A 13750-nucleotide genomic window follows, 5' to 3' on the forward strand; every position below is an offset into this window, starting at 1 on the left:
ACATGTGGGACGGGGTGGCCGAGATTGGATTTTAATCTTGTCCAAGATGAATTTCATTAGTGGACTCTGAGCAGGAGGAAAGAAAACACAGCCAGTAGCCGGGAAACGACGGCACTTTGGTTTCCTTTCCTTCTACAGATCCATGACTCCTTCAGTTAAAACGAGCGAAATTTCATGAATTAGTAGATTATAATATTTTGCAAATTATGATGAAATCTTAGAAAAATAACTTTGCCAATCAATATTCAGAAAAGATTTGAAAAAAGAAAGCAGGTATTTGTTTAAAGGTACAGTGATCTTCAAAAAAACAAAATTCAGGACTAAAATGACGGAACGTTGTGTTTCTGTAAAAGGAGTCAGTTTATGGACAATCTGAATAAAGAAAACCAAAAGAATCCAAGTCAGATATCAAATTTAAAATGGTTAAAATGAGTATGTTGAGGAAATATGAAAGATGTTAGTTGTGATTGATTGTCATATTATGGTTATTTTTAGTGTGGGAAATGGCACTGGTTGAGTTGCGTAACCGTCTGCGAGGCTAGCTGCTATATGTATACTTTTTGTTTATATTGTTCTTTTTAAATACGACCAAGGAGCAGAGATAATAAGACTTGTCTTCTTTCTGCTTCCTTTCATTCTGGTTGGGAGAGTGTTGCTTTCTATGTCATATTGTTTTAATATTGTTTGTTTGCTTTTCTTCTTTCTTGAATGAAATAAACTGATCAACAATCAACAACAAACTTCAAAAGGATGATGGGCGAGTATTGAGCGAGACGTTCAAAAGCTGCGAGTGTTTTCCTGTCAGCTCGTTCACTTCCCCTGATGCAGTTAGCTAAATGAAAAAGGACAGCAGGTAACATGGCATTCACTGTGCAACTCTTACTCCAACTCAACTGTGTCAAACTAAATCTGGCCTGCTCTGCGATTTCATCTGTTTGGGAAAGAGCACTGAGTTGGCCCACATCGCGGATCTCAACAAAGTGCTCGCAACGATCGGCGTAATCAAGCAGTTCTTCTAGCTTCTAGCCTGCTCCTCTGGCGTTACAAGATTGACAGTGAGTATTGTACAGATCATGAATTGTACAACCATTCTTACTAATCCAGACCAAAAGTAACCATCATTTAACTGTACACGACTAAAAACAACACCCATTTAACTATTATACAATGTCTGTACAAAATAACACATCAACTCATTCAATCCCAGCCATGTTTCAAAAGACAACCCCTTCAGTCGCGGCCATTTTTGACCATTTTGACTGCTCTTTTAAGGCACACAGAACATTGTGTTCTATGGTTATGTAAACATGGAACCTACCAAAAGAAACATGAGACTCCCGTCTTTCATCAGAAAAAAAAACTTGTTTCTACCTTTTTTCGTTCTTTAGTAATCAGCAGTAGAACATAGGTAAGTTTCAGGGAAATATCAGTTCCCGACTAAAAAAGGGAGAAAATCAGCTTTTTGTCAAAAGATACTGTACATAGTTTGACACAAAGATTTTCTGCTTTTGTGACAGCTCAAATATGTAAACAACTACACCACAACAGAAACAACACCAAAAAGGGTTTTACATCAAAATAACAATTTATTTACAAATTGTTTATTTACAAAACACTATCAACTATTTACAAATTTCACATTTGGAACTGAACTATATGTGCAGGAACATGCGTGTGCATGCGCTAAAATTTCCCTACAATACGTAACCTTCTGCACTTCTGCCACCTTGTGGCCGTTTTTATGGCTTAAAAGTGCTCTGAAGTGAAAAAAAAAAAGTGGAGAGTTGCATCATCACCTCTTTTAGCCTCTCGCGTAAAAAGAAAACGTAAAATACGTACAAATACATTGTTGGGATCGGGCGTCCAGTTTATAAAAAGGTATAAATACACCTTTGGTATTGAATGAGTTAAAGAGATCATTTTAACTACAGCAAAGCATGCTGGGAAACATGTAATCCGCCCATTACGCAGCTGCAAACCCTTCCGGGTTCCGCATCTCGTGGATTGGGATGTTTTTGCATTGATATAAAATACCGTAGCTGTTTTGCCCGGACGTTGAGAGGATGACGGTGATGAAGGTGGTTGATCTCCAGTCACTGTATTCAAACAAACAATGACACTTATATATCCTCCCTTTATCTGGCTCATCCAATCAGCAGCCAGGATACATTCATGGCCTGAGAGACTGCTTAGCGGGGGTGGACAAACTTTTTGACTCGCGGGTCACATTGTGTTGAAAAATTTGGCGGAGTGGCCGTCTATGTATAGGAGACATGAAAGAAACGAAAACAACACATCCACAAGTTAACGCATCACGTAAATCAACTACTTGATAAACAACAACTAAGCGCTGAACATAACACGTAACTTAAACCTGATATTTCCAAACGCCGGCAATGTGGGGTGCCAACAAGCAGGAAAGGCAACACCAGCATGCAGACATGTCCGCTGTGTACCGTGGTGAAGTTACTTTCACGGGCGTCGGATGCTCAGCTCTGTAGCTACAGCGGTACTTCCCCGTCACTGTGCCGGTACTGCTGTGTCATGGTGCGGGGAGCTTGCACAGGAAGTACCGCTCTACCTGCTGATTGTTTATACTAGGGACCGTCAATAAATGTTTCCATTGCGTTGAAGAGTTTGTTAAAAAAACATGTCATATATTCCAAATCCCACTATGTCAAATGATTAGTCCTATCCTAAAAGTATTTTGCACACCCATTTTTCCAATTTTATCTTTTATTGGATCTTTTATTGGATTAGGGTCTTAAGTAAGAGGTTTGTTACAAATTCCAAACAATATTGTTGGTCATGCTGTGCAATAAAAAAGTATTTTTAATGCGTTGATGAGCTATTTTCATAACCATATTCCACTCCACAAATTCATGTTTGTAACAAAAGCTTATTATAAAAAAAAAAAAAAAAGCGATACTGGATCGGATCCGATCAGAATCCGAAAAATGTGCATTGGGACATCCCTATCGTGAACCTGTAGGGGTGTCACAATACACTCGATACGAGACGATACCTGAGATTGGGTCTACGAGACGAAGCAAGACTTGAACATTACTTACAAAAAAAAGTATATGACGATGTACTAATATAATTTACACTACACTCTTCTGCACTGTGTGTATGCTAGCGGCCCCGCCTCCACCCACCGAGACAAGGAGACTGTATGACTGACAACTCACTCTGTTCATGTCGTTAATCCAATAGACCTGATTTCACTCGAGAAGTACTACTCTGTCCATTAGCTATTTGATATATTCAAATGAAATTGGAGTGTATTGCAGTTGTAATGAATGATGGACATTGCCAGGGTGCCCAAAGGTTTGCATACGACTGTAACTGATCAGGTGTGCTCCAATAGCAGCGTGTGTGTCAACATGGAGGAATGTAGCAGGGCCAAAGATGGAAGCCATTACCTTCTGGCACTGCTAGCGTGGCTCGTAAAGTTAGCGTGTGACTCAGCACATCAGTTTGAAGGAACACACGCTCCTGGAAACTTTCACCTCTCACACGGACATGCACCCATCGCAACCTGACGCGTTAATGAGGCTTGATGAAAGCCAAAGTGTAATCTATGGAAGCGGTGCGGTTCTGGTTCTGTTCTGGTTCTGCTGTGCGGCGCGTTACAGAGTGGCGTAATCAATCAGTCGACACGTCCGCCCGGCAGGTGAACTGTATAATAAATGTCGCTAGCAGCGTACAGAACACGGTCACATGGTGACGTCATCCGCACAGCTCAGGGTGTGGAGTGGTTGCTGGTTCGATCCAACTTATTTCAACATTCAGTCTGCATTTTTACTTTCAAACATCAACATTTCAAATTCCGCCGTTTTTAGTCAGCCCATTCCGGACATGCACGCAATCCATCAGGACTTTTCTGGAAAAAAATCCCACAATTTCTGTAATTCAATATTTTAATATGAACGGGCACTTTCAATGTTGGGGGGGCATGACAGAAAATAACTGAGAACCACTGTCCATCGTCCTTGAATCGTATCGGCAATCGTGATATGAATCGAATCGTTACGCCCCTAATTTGTAGGCTCTTTATTTACTTATTATTATTATGTTGGTTTGTTTGTGTTCAAAATCACTTGAAAAGTTCGGAATGGATTTGCATGAAATGTTCAGGAATTGTCAGAAACGGGATGTGGAAGAAATGATCCGAATCACTGTCTGGATGCAGGGATGTTTTTGAAAGGATCCTTAAACATTGCGACGTTTGAGAGCACTGGGGGGAAAAAATACGGGACAAGTTTCCAACAGATCCTACAAAATATCGAAGACTGATCCAAAAAATGTGGGGTTATTATTTTGGTGTTAATCACAATATGGGGGGAACTATGGTGCTTGGCGGAGGTCTGCGCTCTCCGAGGTCTTCTCTAGTTCCACATGCATTCTACATTTCAGCATTCACACGCAATTTCTACTGAAGTTGCTAGTGGGGGTCATGGATTCCCTGCACTGTTACAAGGAGATCTGGGAGGAGAACTCGCCTGGGGTGATACTTGAAGAAGGTAGAAAGGCCTGCAAGACAACCACAGGCATAAAAGCCAGCATTTCTTCTGTTTCTTTCATTTCATTCTTACAGTCCACCTTTTAATGACTGCATTTGTACGTCCTTCGTGTGCTCCTGTGGACACACATTTCCTTCATGATGTTCCCTGAGGTGCAATTTGGAGTATTTGTGTTATGTTGGAGATGCAACATACCTTCTTTTCAAAGTGACACAGATAACTTTGTGCTTCACAAGACCGATATGGTAATGATAACGGATAACTTTTTTTAATATCTACTTCTGAAAATTTAGATGTTTACTTTGTGCACACCTGGAGGTAAGAAGGACTGGAACAAATTAGGATTGGACCAACTACCTGTTGATTAGTGTTAATGAAATATGATGACATCACTACTACCACATCACTACTATCAGGAGAACCAGAGTACAGGGCGGAGGAGCCACCTGCTGTGGCCCAGCAAGGTGCACTGTATTCGGACACACGCTCCGAGCGGCCGGTGCGACGTCACGGCGGTCTCTGGCAAACCTTTTGCACTTTTCAAACACTCCGTTTGTTCCCCCTCATCGCGGAGCATTTGGTACAACGTCCTTCCTCTTAAAGTGAAAGTTTGTCTACAAGGGAGCTCAGCTTGATTTGCTCACCCCACCACAGTACTAGTCATCTCGCCTCATTGGAGCGTTTTTTTAATTAGCAGTTATCTGAGCTATTATATCAGGCTAGTAATTATCAGCCCGCTAATTTGTGTTTAAAATAAAATGCTCCTCACTGCTCAAAGAAGGACTGGAATGAAGGATCCTGGAGGTGGTCCAAAGCAGCTGGACTCATGAATGCAGACGAGTGAGGAAGACAGCTGTCCCAAAGGGGAAGAAGAGGAAAGTTGCCAGCTGTAGCACCTGCTGGTTGGGTGGCCTATGAGTCCTAAAAGATGATCTTAGTTATTGAATACGACGGACTAACAGGGCCAAATTGAAAAAACCCTGAGATTAAATGTAGGAGGATAAAGAGGTCATGTGAATGTGATGGTGTATGAGAATAAAAGTGGTCAATGTAGGAGGATAAAGAGGTCATGTGAATGTGATGGTGTATGAGAATAAAAGTGGTCAATGTAGGAGGATAAAGAGGTCATGTGAATGTGATGGTGTATGAGAATAAAAGTGGTAAATGTAGGAGGATAAAGACGTCATATGAGGTGTGATGGTGTATGAGAATAAAAGTGGTCAATGTAGGAGGATAAAGAGGTCATGTGAATGTGATGGTGTATGAGAATAAAAGTGGTCAATGTAGGAGGATAAAGAGGTCATGTGAATGTGATGGTGTATGAGAATAAAAGTGGTCAATGTAGGAGGATAAAGAGGTCATGTGAGCTGTGATGGTGTATGAGAATAAAAGTGGTCAATGTAGGAGGATAAAGAGGTCATGTGAATGTGATGGTGTATGAGAATAAAAGTGGTCAATGTAGGAGGATAAAGAGGTCATATGAGCTGTGATGGTGTATGAGAATAAAAGTGGTCAATGTAGGAGGATAAAGAGGTCATATGAGGTGTGATGGTGTATGAGAATAAAAGTGGTCAATGTAGGAGGATAAAGAGGTCATGTGAATGTGATGGTGTATGAGAATAAAAGTGGTCAATGTAGGAGGATAAAGACGTCATATGAGGTGTGATGGTGTATGAGAATAAAAGTGGTCAATGTAGGAGGATAAAGAGGTCATGTGAATGTGATGGTGTATGAGAATAAAAGTGGTCAATGTAGGAGGATAAAGAGGTCATGTGAGCTGTGATGGTGTATGAGAATAAAAGTGGTCAATGTAGGAGGATAAAGAGGTCATATGAGCTGTGATGGTGTATGAGAATAAAAGTGGTCAATGTAGGAGGATAAAGAGGTCATGTGAATGTGATGGTGTATGAGAATAAAAGTGGTCAATGTAGGAGGATAAAGAGGTCATATGAGCTGTGATGGTGTATGAGAATAAAAGTGGTCAATGTAGGAGGATAAAGACGTCATATGAGGTGTGATGGTGTATGAGAATAAAAGTGGTCAATGTAGGAGGATAAAGAGGTCATGTGAATGTGATGGTGTATGAGAATAAAAGTGGTCAATGTAGGAGGATAAAGACGTCATATGAGGTGTGATGGTGTATGAGAATAAAAGTGGTCAATGTAGGAGGATAAAGAGGTCATGTGAATGTGATGGTGTATGAGAATAAAAGTGGTCAATGTAGGAGGATAAAGAGGTCATGTGAATGTGATGGTGTATGAGAATAAAAGTGGTCAATGTAGGAGGATAAAGACGTCATATGAGGTGTGATGGTGTATGAGAATAAAAGTGGTCAATGTAGGAGGATAAAGAGGTCATGTGAGCTGTGATGGTGTATGAGAATAAAAGTGGTAAATGTAGGAGGATAAAGAGGTCATATGAGCTGTGATGTGTATGAGAATAAAAGTGGTCAATGTAGGAGGATAAAGAGGTCATGTGAATGTGATGGTGTATGAGAATAAAAGTGGTCAATGTAGGAGGATAAAGAGATAATATGAGCTGTGATGGTGTATGAGAATAAAAGTGGTCAATGTAGGAGGATAAAGAGGTCATGTGAATGTGATGGTGTATGAGAATAAAAGTGGTAAATGTAGGAGGATAAAGAGGTCATGTGAGCTGTGATGGTGTATGAGAATAAAAGTGGTCAATGTAGGAGGATAAAGAGGTCATGTGAATGTGATGGTGTATGAGAATAAAAGTGGTCAATGTAGGAGGATAAAGACGTCATATGAGGTGTGATGGTGTATGAGAATAAAAGTGGTCAATGTAGGAGGATAAAGAGGTCATGTGAATGTGATGGTGTATGAGAATAAAAGTGGTCAATGTAGGAGGATAAAGAGGTCATGTGAATGTGATGGTGTATGAGAATAAAAGTGGTCAATGTAGGAGGATAAAGAGGTCATATGAGGTGTGATGGTGTATGAGAATAAAAGTGGTCAATGTAGGAGGATAAAGAGGTCATGTGAATGTGATGGTGTATGAGAATAAAAGTGGTCAATGTAGGTGGATAAAGAGGTCATGTGAGCTGTGATGGTGTATGAGAATAAAAGTGGTAAATGTAGGAGGATAAAGAGGTCATGTGAGCTGTGATGGTGTATGAGAATAAAAGTGGTCAATGTAGGAGGATAAAGAGGTCATGTGAGCTGTGATGGTGTATGAGAATAAAAGTGGTCAATGTAGGAGGATAAAGAGGTCATGTGAATGTGATGGTGTATGAGAATAAAAGTGGTCAATGTAGGTGGATAAAGAGGTCATATGAGCTGTGATGGTGTATGAGAATAAAAGTGGTCAATGTAGGAGGATAAAGAGGTCATGTGAGCTGTGATGGTGTATGAGAATAAAAGTGGTCAATGTAGGAGGATAAAGAGGTCATATGAGGTGTGATGGTGTATGAGAATAAAAGTGGTCAATGTAGGAGGATAAAGAGGTCATGTGAATGTGATGGTGTATGAGAATAAAAGTGGTCAATGTAGGTGGATAAAGAGGTCATGTGAGCTGTGATGGTGTATGAGAATAAAAGTGGTAAATGTAGGAGGATAAAGAGGTCATGTGAGCTGTGATGGTGTATGAGAATAAAAGTGGTCAATGTAGGAGGATAAAGAGGTCATGTGAGCTGTGATGGTGTATGAGAATAAAAGTGGTCAATGTAGGAGGATAAAGAGGTCATGTGAATGTGATGGTGTATGAGAATAAAAGTGGTCAATGTAGGAGGATAAAGAGGTCATGTGAATGTGATGGTGTATGAGAATAAAAGTGGTCAATGTAGGAGGATAAAGAGGTCATGTGAATGTGATGGTGTATGAGAATAAAAGTGGTCAATGTAGGTGGATAAAGAGGTCATGTGAGCTGTGATGGTGTATGAGAATAAAAGTGGTAAATGTAGGAGGATAAAGAGGTCATGTGAATGTGATGGTGTATGAGAATAAAAGTGGTCAATGTAGGAGGATAAAGAGGTCATGTGAATGTGATGGTGTATGAGAATAAAAGTGGTCAATGTAGGAGGATAAAGAGGTCATGTGAATGTGATGGTGTATGAGAATAAAAGTGGTCAATGTAGGAGGATAAAGAGGTCATGTGAATGTGATGGTGTATGAGAATAAAAGTGGTCAATGTAGGAGGATAAAGAGGTCATGTGAATGTGATGGTGTATGAGAATAAAAGTGGTCAATGTAGGTGGATAAAGAGGTCATGTGAGCTGTGATGGTGTATGAGAATAAAAGTGGTAAATGTAGGAGGATAAAGAGGTCATGTGAATGTGATGGTGTATGAGAATAAAAGTGGTCAATGTAGGAGGATAAAGAGGTCATGTGAATGTGATGGTGTCGTACGTGTCAAAGGGAAAATAGAGCATCGCTCTTCAGGAAGGAAGGAAACTTTCTTCTTGCTTCATAGCAAGCTTTTATTTACAACGTGGCAGCAAAACACTGCAGTCGAGCACAAACGTATTAGCATGGGTTAGCATCTTCTCACTACCTCCTTCCTTACCCCGCCCCCTCCACATAATCCCCCCCACTTTCATAGCTGTCCCAGGCAATGCTGTAACATAAAGTTACCACTTTTATTCTCGGAAATTTACCAGTTTATTCTCGACATCTCAAATTATTTTAATACTCCATAACAGGCATCGCTTGGGACAGCTATGAAAACAGCGTCTAAGGTAATATTACGACTTTTATTCTTGGAAATTTGCGATTTTATTCTCGTAAAATTACCATTTTTTTCTTGTAAATTTACAAGAATAAAAGTGGTTGGCATTGGCCGAGACAGCTATGAAAAGGGGGGGACTTATGTGGAGGGGGCGGGGTAAGGAAAGCGGAAGTGAGATGATGCTAACCCATGCTAATCTGCAAATGAAACGTAATATTACAGCTTTTCTTCTCACAATCTCAGATTTTTCCCCAATGTGTCCCGAATACTCTGTCGTAGTTATAGTGACTAAAAAGTAAATAAATGAGAAGCCCAGGTTCTTTGGCCTCATGGTTGACATCCTATCTGGGGTTGAGGCAGGTTCACGGGACTTTCGGAGCGGCCTCGCATCCCCCCGCCGTGAAGTTGCTGCCTTCGACATTCCTCTCTCGCTCTCTCTCTCTCTCTCTCTTTTTCTGGCCTCGCTCTGCTTACCCGAGGCTTCCCTTTGCGGCTCTGCCAGCCCACAATTAAACCTGCATAATAAACAGCAAAAGAAAAAAACAAAACCCACTGCAGCTAACCCAAATAATGACTCTCTCTCTGATCAAGAGTTGTTGAAGGCTAACCGTCATCTACATTTGCTTTACATTCAACGTTCACAGCTCCACGGCCGCACACTGAGATGCTAATCGTACACAGAGACGCTCGGTAAAAGTATGCACGCTGTTGCAATTAAACAACCGCGCTACCGTGCAGAGATGTCACACCCCGCCATTAAACAGAAGCAGGCCCGGCTCGCTCCCGAGCAACCATTCACGCAAACTCTGCAGCGGGCCATCCGAGACCCCACTGACAACGTTTTGGAAATGTAGCCCACACGATAAATCACAGCGTTAGTTGAGTCAGGCTAACGTCTGTTCCCTATTAAGACATCTCGCTTGTTTTCATGACGCACACCAAAAGATGACCCTCATTTCAAGTATTTCAAGCGCACAGTCAAGGAAATTAAATAAATCAAGAGCGCTGAGATTAAAGATTAACGAGGAGCAGGTTGAGGATAAACAACACTGCAGGACACAAACGCAGGCACGCACACACCGTGGAGAAAGGACCTCTGGTGTCTTTGCTGTGCTCAAGTGTGAAGACGATCATCCCAACTCTGGTGCGCAACAAACAAGCGGACTGGACCAAAGACACGGACCTGTGTTAAAGGAAAAGTGCACTTTTTTGCCCCTCATCCACAATCCTTACGTGAGACATGAACACACAGGTCTTTCTGTTTTTGCCTTCTAAAGATATAAAAACAGCTAAAAAAGAGGCAGCTAAGAATGCATGTTATGGGACACACCTATTCCTCCTATAGAACCTTCTGAAAAAACCTCCAAAAAGCGCCAACAATGCTCCATTTCCATAATGACATCTGTGAAAGAGCAAAGGACACTGAAGAGGCTCCTTTCCATCATGGACATCCAGCATCATCCGGTGCACAGCATCATCTCCCAACAGAAGAGCAGCTTCAGTGGCAGATTACTATCACTGCCCTGCTGTACTGAAAGACTGAGCAGATCATTCCTCCCCCACGCCATGCGACTTCTCAACACAACAAAGGGGGAGAGACAAAAAGACACCCACAGGACTGGACTTACAGTATTACCTTACTTTGTAGTATTGCACCAAAAAGATCAAGTGATCTGTTCCGTATTTATTTATTTATTTATTCTATTTCTTATTTTTCTTTCTTATCTCTCCTGTCTTGCCTTGGCCGTTTTATTTTGTGATGAAGGGATTGAATCTATTATGACCTTTTTGCTGGAAATGTGAATTTCTCTTGGAGGTGAATGAAGTATCCATCTAACGTCAGCCGCATTGTTATCATTATTGTTATTAACATTGGTAACCTCATTATTAACCTCATTGTTATCATTATTGTTATTAACATTGGTAACCTCATAATTAACCTCATTGTTATCATTATTGTTATTAACATTGGTAACCTCATTATTAACCTCATTGTTATCATTATTGTTATTAACATTGGTAACCTCATTATTAACCTCATTGTTATCATTATTGTTATTAACATTGGTAACCTCATTATTAACCTCATTGTTATCATTATTGTTAATAACATTGGTAACCTCATTATTAACCTCATTGTTATCATTATTGTTATTAACATTGTTATGTGCAAGAACTACGTTACTGGCGTAGTGGCACCTCGCCACACCACACCGGGGGCTAGTTGCTAGTCGCTAGTCGGCTCGCTGACAATGCCTCAGGCCACTAGCGAAAGGTAACGCTACATATTGTTTCTGCCGCTAGGTGTAGCGTTCCTTTCTATGTTGCTATTTGAAATCAGTGCACCCAGGAAGGAAGTTCCCAAAATATTGTTACTACGTGCTCACAGTGTGGATAGAAAACCATAACACCTTTTTGGAGATTTTTCTCAGCGGAGCAGGTGCGTCCCATTACGTGCATTAACCTGCCTCTTTTTACCTGTTTTTATATCTTTAGAAGGCAAATGTAGTTGTAAAATTACAAAAATGTATCTTGTGTGAACATTTTTGGCTTTCTGGAAGGGATGAATCGGATTTCCACGATTTCTTATGGGAAAAATTGATTCAGTCAGTGTATGTCATTTAATAAGCAATCATTCCAGTACCTTCACTTTGTTATGATGGCCCACCACAATTACATTCGGACCGCCACATATAGATTATGCCCAAATTAGAATGAGAACACTCATAAGCCAATAACTTCATGTTCCAAGTATCTTTTTTTCATTTTTGGTTGAGAGGTTTGAACACCCAAAAGTCCCCAAAAGACGTTTGTGTGCGTTGAGCACTCTGTGTATCCTGCTAACGAATGAACCCCTAGGCTAGCATTGCTGATCACACGGGCATCCCTCATTAGCGCACACGCTAACAAACAAACATGCATGTTTTATCTTACCGTCAAAGGAGAGGAAGACGCGAGGCTGAGGCTGAGGAAGGCCGCAGGCTCCATGGGAGAGCAGATACACAACCAAAAGCATCAGCAACATGGTCGGCACCTGAAGAGGACTGGCCGGTCCGTCTGACCGGCCCATGACCCACGAGGACCAGTCAGCACCGCCTGCTATGACAAAGCAAACCACGGATCAATCAATCTTCACAAAAAACGGGGATACTTATTTCCTTGATCAGCGTCTCCTTGGACCCAAGCACCACCCCTTACACAATATGGCGGGAAATCAGTTATGCAGTTTTGTCTAGAGGGCTCTAATCATGTTAAAACGCATATTTAAAAGGTGGTAAACAGGTCTTGTATGTTTTATTTTCTCTTATGACTCTGTCTACTATATTGGTTGAGAAGATTGTAAAGGTGACTATAGGGGTGTTATTTCATGTCTAGAGGGCTCCAATCATGTTAAAGCCAGTGATTACAAAGACATACACAGGTTTTCTATGTCTTATTTTCTCTTATTATGTCCACTTTATCGAGTAATGGGAGTGTAACGTTGACTATAGGGGTGTTATTTCATTTCTTGAGGGCTCCAATCATGTTAACTATGAAAATATTCCATTTAACATTGAATCCCGTATCGTAGAAATTCATTTATTGCGGTGGGGTTTGGGACCAATTACCCGCCATAAACGAGGGATTACTGTACTGCTACTTACACCAGTAAACCAGGACAAATACTTGGAATTTCTCAATGACAAAAGATATTGAAAAATGTATAACATCCTAATTGCGTTTTTGTGTTATAATTCTATTCATTTTATTCATTATTAATTTTTACTGTCCATATAAAGCGTGTGTTTAACCAAGCATATACCATATATATGTCTGTACAAAAGTAAAATAGTAATAATTTTGTATGCGTTTTATTAGGCAGTGACGACGTCAACTGCCCCCTGGTGGTGTGGAGTCCACATAATGGCAGTATACTAACGACTGGCGACACATTTAACATGGAATGATCAGTCTTACATCCAGTCTGTTTGCACTGGCACCTCCGTCAAATATGGATGAGCTAAATCTCCACATTCCCCCTCAGCTTGGTAACGGGACAAGAGGCGCTGCTCCATTATTGATGGGCGGCAGGTAGCCTGTGGGGAAGTCAACTCCTGCCAGGCGAAGCCTCTTACGCCAGCAGACAGCCAGAAGCAATAAAAGATGTTTTTACAAGCAGGTGGATCTGTGCTCTCATGGCTTATGGATGTGCGATGAAACATTGATGGCGGAGATGCATGAAGGTGATGAAACTTTTAGTGCACCGTGTGCAGGAAAAACACCAAGACACGCCTCTTTCGTCAATCAATTAACCGATCCATCAATCAGGGTTGGCCTGAGACCTTGCATCATATTTTTTTTTTACTTCAACCGAGACTCCATGAGCACGCTTGAAGGACTTTCTGGGGACGAACTAGAATGGGAGCAGTGACCTCCGACCTCACAAATTCCCAAAGACACACTCCAAAAATCTTGTCAAGTGGACGCCCTTGTCCTGAGGGTGTGGCCCTTTGACTCCAAGTGGGGACCACTGGTGGGGCGGGGGGGTCATTGAGGCA

General features: G+C 41.2%; 1 protein-coding gene across 3 annotated transcripts in view; it reads right to left on the reverse strand.

Annotated features, from left to right (window-relative positions):
- sema3c (sema domain, immunoglobulin domain (Ig), short basic domain, secreted, (semaphorin) 3C) overlaps nucleotides 1-13750 on the reverse strand; it is a 52725-nt gene that overhangs the window by 36564 nt on the left and 2411 nt on the right. The window contains exon 2 of one of the 3 annotated variants that reach the window (XM_054752795.1): nucleotides 12147-12311. In XM_054752795.1, coding sequence (XP_054608770.1) covers nucleotides 12147-12282 — 136 coding nt within the window. In that variant the 5' untranslated portion in view covers nucleotides 12283-12311. Of the gene's footprint in view, nucleotides 1-10292; nucleotides 10376-12146; nucleotides 12312-13750 lie in introns of those variants that run through there. The other 2 variants (XM_054752797.1, XM_054752798.1) reach the window with 2 other exon arrangements.

This window comes from Dunckerocampus dactyliophorus, chromosome 15, assembly GCF_027744805.1.
Source record: "Dunckerocampus dactyliophorus isolate RoL2022-P2 chromosome 15, RoL_Ddac_1.1, whole genome shotgun sequence".
Classification (NCBI taxonomy): Eukaryota; Metazoa; Chordata; class Actinopteri; order Syngnathiformes; family Syngnathidae; genus Dunckerocampus; species Dunckerocampus dactyliophorus.